Source organism: Myotis yumanensis, unplaced genomic scaffold (assembly GCF_028538775.1).
Source record: "Myotis yumanensis isolate MYYU_CA2020_CCGP unplaced genomic scaffold, mMyoYum1.0.hap1 SCAF_18, whole genome shotgun sequence".
Taxonomy (NCBI): domain Eukaryota; kingdom Metazoa; phylum Chordata; class Mammalia; order Chiroptera; family Vespertilionidae; genus Myotis; species Myotis yumanensis.
In genome coordinates, this window is record NW_027223769.1 from 22,096,194 (window position 1) to 22,103,309 (window position 7,116).

The 7,116-nt window shown below is 45.7% G+C and overlaps 1 protein-coding gene across 1 annotated transcript; it reads left to right on the forward strand.

Annotated features, from left to right (window-relative positions):
- Positions 1 to 2,976: 2,976 nt before the first annotated feature.
- LOC138997348 (DPEP2 neighbor protein-like) lies at positions 2,977 to 4,605 on the forward strand. Its single transcript, XM_070398930.1, has 2 exons — positions 2,977 to 3,043; positions 4,142 to 4,605. Exons 1-2 carry the CDS (start codon positions 2,977 to 2,979, stop codon positions 4,603 to 4,605), a joined length of 531 nt encoding a protein of 176 aa, XP_070255031.1.
- Positions 4,606 to 7,116: the final 2,511 nt, after the last annotated feature.

Here is a 7,116-nt window from a genome sequence, read left to right on the forward strand (position 1 = left end):
TCCTGCTAAGACTCATTAGAAATGCACATTAAGGATATAGACAAGTGTGCCCCCTTTTAATCAAGTGTCTTATTTCTAACAACAATATTAGTATTGTGAGCATTCTGGTAAGTGGAATTTTTTACTGAAATTTAATTATACAGCCTGGAAATTTGATTCCATTTCAAAGCTATAAGAATATCTTCATGTGAGGGTAGAATGGGATGAAGTGGAGGGAAAAAGAGAATGGACTAGAATAGGAATTAATCAATTACTTTCTTTTCTCCTAAAAACTAAATATGCTGGCCTGTTGAGCTGAATTCTTACTTGGAACCCATACAAATTTCAACAAAATATCAGTCTACAGATGGTGCTGAGGAAATGACAGTCGAGACTATAGCAACAAAACTTAGGGAAAAGGAGAAGCATTTCTGCAAGAGAGTGATAGAACACATGGGGAGCCTCAGATGGAGAGATGTGACGTACAGGGCAATCTGCACCCAGAAGAGCAGAAAAATACCCATATGATTATTGTTAGACACGTAGCAGGAGAGCGAAACATAATTTAGCTTATTTTAAAAATTGAAATTCAACCTGAAATTCTAAAATTCCTTGCAGAAGAAATGTTCACTTTTTTTTCTGTTCATATTATACCACACTGCAAGAGACAAATATTTAAAATTAGGTTGCATTTCATTCCAAAGTTTGTTAAAGAGAGATAAAGAAAAAAGATCACCACCAAAGATTTATCTTTCAAAAATGTGCCTAAATATTGAAGTTATTTCTATGGGATTCTGGGATAATGGCATGCTGATCACATATCACTGCCCTACTCCCATCCCCAACACCCTCTCCAGGGAAGGTGAAAGACCCAGGCAAGCATGCTGCTGGAGGGCCATGGAGAATGCGTCAGAAAATACAAGTCCTGCTGGGATTTCCAAGGAAGGAAATCAAGGCATGGCTTCCTTCTCCAAGGGACCTAGTCCTAGAGTAAAAGATAAAGTTTGTCTCTCCTCAATCTTGGAATGCTGTTTATATGTGGTTCCAAGTGGCTGAAGCCTTGAGATCTCTGGAAGATAGGCAATGCATGTTTATCTATTTTTGTGATGGTTAGAGCAGCTACTCAACCACTAATGGTCCCTGGTGGAAGAAAGTAGCACTTATGGCTGAGGCCTGCATCTGGGATATGGCAGCCAAACCCTTGGAAAAACAGAGCAGAAAGGCATCCTCCCCAAACCATAGAAGAAGGGTTAGAGTCTACCCAGGTCATTCACTCTGAGACCACAAATGAACTACCATGCCTTACATCACCAGCTAATTCGCCACAAAAAAAGAAAATATGGTATGTCAAGGTATACAATTAAAAAGATATACAACTATGACTACTAGGTTTAGGAAATGCATAATCTTTTTAGCACATGACTTTTAAAAAGGAGAGAAATTGAAGATACATAGTTTATAAAGCCCAGCCAGCATGGCTCAGTGGTTGAGCACCGACTTATAAACCAGGTAACGGTTCAATTCCCGATCAGGGCACATGCCTGGGTTGCAGGCTCGATCCCCAGTAGGGGGTGGGCAGGAAGCAGCTAATTGTTGTTTCTCTCTCATCAATGTTTCTATTTTTCTTTCTCCATTTCCCTTCCTCTCCCTGAAAATAAAAATAATAATAAAAAACACTCTATTTTAAAAATTATATAAAATGGTAACGTAGGCAGTTTATCTCATGGATTCATCCCTCTGTAACAGCCCAAGCAAACAAATGTCCCATCTTTGCTTACTCAAGGTCAGCAACAGGGATCCCCCTCCCAAGGAAGGTTATCTCACATTGCTAGGAAGTTCTTGGCCACACTACCAAAGGATGCCCCAAATATGATTTCTTTCTTTTTCTCTTTATTGTTGAAAGTATTACATAGGTCCCCTTTTATCTCCCATTAACCTCCTCCAGCCCCTGTATGATTTCTTTCTATGGGCCTGACCATGCTAAGGACAGAATTATCTATTTCCTCTTCTGAGTAGCAAAAAAATCGGCTTTCAATAACACCTCTTCATAGTGTTGACCATGTTTTTCACCTGGGCTGCTTCTGCGCCCAAATCTTGTCCTTTCCATGGTGGTGGCACTGCCATTATTTTCCTTTTGGGGGAGCGGGGGGGAGAGAAGTGTGTTCATTGGGTTGTCATTTCATATTATCTCATTTTGTCTTGAACTTGTTTTTAATTTTGTATTAAAATGGGCCCATTATTCCCACTCTGAAGTCATTCAGGACCCTCACTTTGCCTTGGAGTACTTTGAACATCTCTCCCAGTGTCACTCTGAAATGTTGATGAGCTTGTCCTTACACTCCTATAAGCCATAAATCTACATCCCCACCATGAAGCCCTACCGTTGAACAGAACACCTCTGCACCACCTGTGAAACCTTGGGTAGGTCCCTTAACCTCTTGGCTTTTGAGTCCTCAGTTATAAAAACATGAGGGTTCTATGAATTGACATTTGGTTTTACTCTTCCCAACTGAAATGTCTCCCCTCTCCCCACCCCGGGTCTACATCTCATTTGTCCTTCAGGCCCACCACCAGGGAGCCTTCCTTGATTCCCCTGTCCACACAAATCTCTGCCTCTCCAACTGTTGGATACTTAGGGTCAGTGCCAAAAACCTGGCTGTCTTAGGTTAATCTTGCTTTTCATGCTAATCTCAGAATGGAGTTTCTCTTGCCTTCCTAAGGTCCAGGGCTGTGCCAGTCCACAAGTATGCTCCCCAGGGAGTGGCTACTTGATTAAGGCATGAGAGGAGAGGGCCAGGTGTAAGGGAACAGGAAGGGCACAGCCCACTCTCCTCAAAACCTCGAGAGCCTAAGCCACAGATTCCGTACGTGACCTCACGAGTAGTGATGACATCACGGTTTCCATGGCAGAGTAACTGCAGAAATGTGGTGTTCCAGGAGAACCTTCCCTACCAGTTCTCTACCAGATACCAATCTGTGTAGTTGCCTGACAAAGAGATGATTGACCGGATCTTGTACATGCAGTGTGACTTGTCCTCTGTCCCCTTGGAGTGCAGCACAGCAGGTAGGCCTAGGCTGGGCATCTAGGACGTTTGGTGTACATGCAACTTCACCTGGTCGTCACATGATCCTTTTGGGCTTGTCTATCACATCTAAGAACTGCCCTAGCTATATGTAATACCAGTAGCCTGGGTCCCCCCTCAGAGACTCACAGAGTTCCCGCTCACTACTGAGGACAAGGGCAATGTCATTCCTGGGCAAATGTTCAGAAAGATTCTCATCTTTCTTGTTGTAACCTTCCCCTTTGGGCTACAAGATACTTCCATTCAGCCCCATTACTGGTTGGTTTCTTAGCAAAAGTCAGGTGCATTTTTGTGTGCAAATGATCAGTGGAGAATTTGAGGAAGAACTGTTGAGCAGTGCTCATGAGCCTCTCTTTCAAACTCAGTCACCTTCACTGTACTGTCATGTAGACATCCACATGGGTCCCTCAGACACACCCCAAGCTGAGCTGCTGAGTACTAAGAGAAAGGGTGGGCCCAACCATGGGAAGAACAAAAGAGCTAAGGGGAGTGATGAAGAAAGGAGGGCCAGAGGAAATGGCATCCCAGAAGGTTGGGTGATATGAGCCTAGACTTGGTACCCAGAATCTGGCTCTCAACCTCCTGGTCACTCTGCCTCAGTATCTGGCCTTTTTCTGATCTAGATAAAAGTACCAGAGGACTGGAGTTCAGTGTGGTTGAAAAAGCAGTATGAATCGAGCCTGAGAGGAGTTGCCAAGGTGGGAGGGGGTTCTGAAACCAGTTTATATTAAATTATTTTTTCCCACACTTGGAAGGCATTTCCTTAAAGCCTCGGAAGTGATGGTCTGTAAGAAATCCTTTATATGTTGTGGGGAAGATGGAGGAGATCCTGAATGCAATTATTTTTGGATTCTGTTTTCTCTGGGAATGGGGAAGATTTTCTGGTCTCCTGCTGCTTTCCTAGACCCCACAGAATTGCTTTTGCAGCAACACCCCTTCTCTAGGGGTCTCATAGTAGTGATGGGTTAAGGCTGTGTTTGGGATGCCAAGCAAATTAGAAGGCTTCAGCAAGAACCTGGGAGAGACTTGAGAGAGGGGATGTCCTGGTAGGAAAGAGAATAGCACAAGTGACTGATCAGTTCTAATTTTCTTTCCAGCAACAGTGACTCCTACACCTGGTCACTACCATGTCCCCTACCGAAGGCAGGGAGAAACCCGAGTGGGCTGGCATGGGGAGACATACTGCTTGGTCGCTGGCTACCGGTCCTATGGGGATGCTCCTTTGGCCACCCCAGCAAAGGTGAAGGCAGAGAAGTCAGTCCCCAGAGGAGCACATAAGAGACATTATCCTGTGAAATGGTCAAACAAAGACCTCGGCTGCTCCAGCCCCAAAATTCCAAGACTGGAGGATGGTGGCAAGAGGGTGACTCCACAGAAGCTGACCCCAACTAAGGTGGAGGCAGAGAAGCCAGTCCCCAGACGAGCACTCAAGCGACGTCACCCTGTGGAAGTGTTGGATGAAGACCTTGGTTGCTCCAGCCCCAAAATTCAACGACTGGAGCATGGTGGCTGGAGGCTGACCCCACAGGAGCTTGCTGGCTGAGGCACTCTGAAGAGAGGACAAGCATTTAATGGCCTAAGGCAGCTAATGCCTCTTCCTTCAGTGACCCCCACTGGTGATTACAACCTGAGCCATTCTGTCTGTGCCTTCTTCAGCCAGGAGCCTCCTTCTAAACAGAAGGACAAGGAACCTTAGAAACTGAGGTTTCAAATGGGAGTCTGCTTTGAGCATCCCAGGGCTAAAGCTGGCCTGGCAGAAAACCTGATGGTCCTCTGCTCAGCCCTCTAGAGTCCCTTCTTGGGCAGAAGAAAAGTCTGCACTCTGTGAGCCCAGTAGGATCCAGGAGCAGAGAGGATGCAGAGTGGCCTTAGCAAGGCCCCACCCTGTCTACCAGATGGGCTTCTGCCCCGAGTCATTGCCAGCGGCCATCAACACAACAGAGGCTTCTTGAAACTGAAAGAAGCAGTCTGCAGTACCCGAGGGAGCCCTTGGACTGGGGTCTCAGAAGCCGAATAGGGAGACTCAGGAAGTCCTGCTCCCTGGAAAGTGTCTAGCAGCAACCCTTATCCCCCTGGGCTCACCTGCTTTTTTATTCCCAGCTTATCTGTCCTCAGTGGGGTCCCTTACTGATCAATAAAATAAGTTTCTGTAAAAGCCATGGTTTGACTTGAAATCCAGTTGTCCAATGTGAGGCCCCAAACCTCCCTGTTCGCTTGAAATACATTCCCATGTGGGATACCTGATCCTGTAAGACCTACTGCCTCCAAAAAGGACCCTTAGGTGCAGCTTCTACGGGTTCCTGCAATAACACCCGTGCAAATTGGGGCAAGTCTCAGACTGAAACTATGAAACTATGAGTACTTCCGAGAGAGAGAGAGAGAGAGAGAGAGAGAGAGAGAGAGAGAGAAGGCAGGACTGAGAAAATGCTGTTTTTATCCATCAACTTACTCAACAAATATTTATTAAGCACCTGTGCTCGTCGCTTGGGATATTTTGGTGACTGAGATGACTCAAGTCCCTCCCCTGAAAGCATCCACAAAAGGAAGAGACAAACAAGTCAGTAATATAATTTCAAATAATGATAACTGATATAAAGAAAAGTAAAATAGAATAAGAGGCTAGAGCAGCCGTGGGCAAACTACGGCCCGTTTGAAATGAATAAAACTAAAAAAAAAAAAAAAAAAAAAAGACCGTACCCTTTTATGTAATGATGTTTACTTTGAATTTATATTAGTTCACACAAACACTCCATCCATGCTTTTGTTCTGGCCCTCCGGTCCAGTTTAAGAACCCATTGTGGCCCTTGAGTCAAAAAGTTTGCCCACCCCTGGGCTAGAGTGATAAGGGGGTGCTAAATAACACAAGGTGGTCAATGGAGGCTTCTTGGAGGAGGTGAATTTTCAGTGGAAATGTGAGTGACGGGTCCTGTGAGGAGCTGGAGGAAGAGTATTCCTGGAGGACGATATGGCAAATGCAGACCCTGAGGTAGGAATGGCCACTTGTTCTAAGACCAGCAGAGTGGCCAGTGTGGCCAGTAGGAAAGGGAAAAGAATGAAGATGTGATGGGAGAAGTGGATATGGGCCAGACTATACAGTGAGCCTTGTCAACCATGGTGAGGAGTGTGGATCTTAAGTGTGATGGGAGTCATGGGTAGGCTTAGAACAGGGTAGTAAAGTGAAGTGATGGTGATGGAAAGATCACTCTTACTGCTGTGGAGTATCTCATCAGTTAAGGGAACAGCTGGTCCTGGGGAATGGGGGAAAGGGGTATCAGCAGACAAGAAAGAGCACAGGCTTTGGAGCAGTGTCCCAGGCCCACCTGCCTCAGCAGCTCAGAGCAAAAGGGGGCACTGTCAGCTGCTTGGGGCCCTCCAGCAGGGCTGAAATCACCATCATGTGGACAAACAACACACTTGTCCTCAGGAGCCACAGCATCAAGACTGTTACTGCTCTTCCCCCAACTCATACCTTCAAGGCCAGGGCAGGTCCTGATCATTTAAGAAATTTCCCTAACCTGCGTTGGAGGAAGGAGGCACATGCACTGGGGCTCCCAAAAAGTTCCCACTGGGTGTCTCAGTCAACCCACAAAAGACCGCTAATACCTCTTCCTGCAGTGACCACCCCCACTGCCCAGCACTGGGGATTAGGCCCTTAGTGTCTGTCTCTGAAACTTGCTGTGACCAAGGGTGACTCGTAGCCACTGGCAAAGTGAGATGGGTTGGCCATTCCCAAAAACGAGGCAAACAGATTCAGATGCATCTAGGGACCTTAGGAAAATTGAGAGATTCCAAGCACCCACACCAGTCCTACTGAATACATTTTTAGGGTGCGGTCTGGACATGTGCACTTTTAAAAGCTACCAGTTTATAGGAAATACAAACCAGTTTATAGGGACAGAGAAACAAGTGAAAGGACACCATGGGATGCAATCAGCAAATACCAAAAAACAAACACAAAACTAAAGGACAAAGGATGTGATTTTTTATTTTCACAAATAAATTGCAGGAAGAACTTTTCATCAAGATGGTAGAGTAGGTAAATGCTGTGCTCACT

What these genes read in the sequence shown, in the direction of transcription:
- LOC138997348 (XM_070398930.1), top strand. Translation starts at nt 2,977, where the DNA reads ATGATTGACCGGATCTTGTACATGCAGTGTGACTTGTCCTCTGTCCCC. An exon ending in CTTGGAGTGCAGCACAGCAG is followed by an intron (nt 3,044 to 4,141) that starts GTAGGCCTAGGC and finishes GTGACTGATCAG; the next exon opens with TTCTAATTTTCTTTCCAGCA.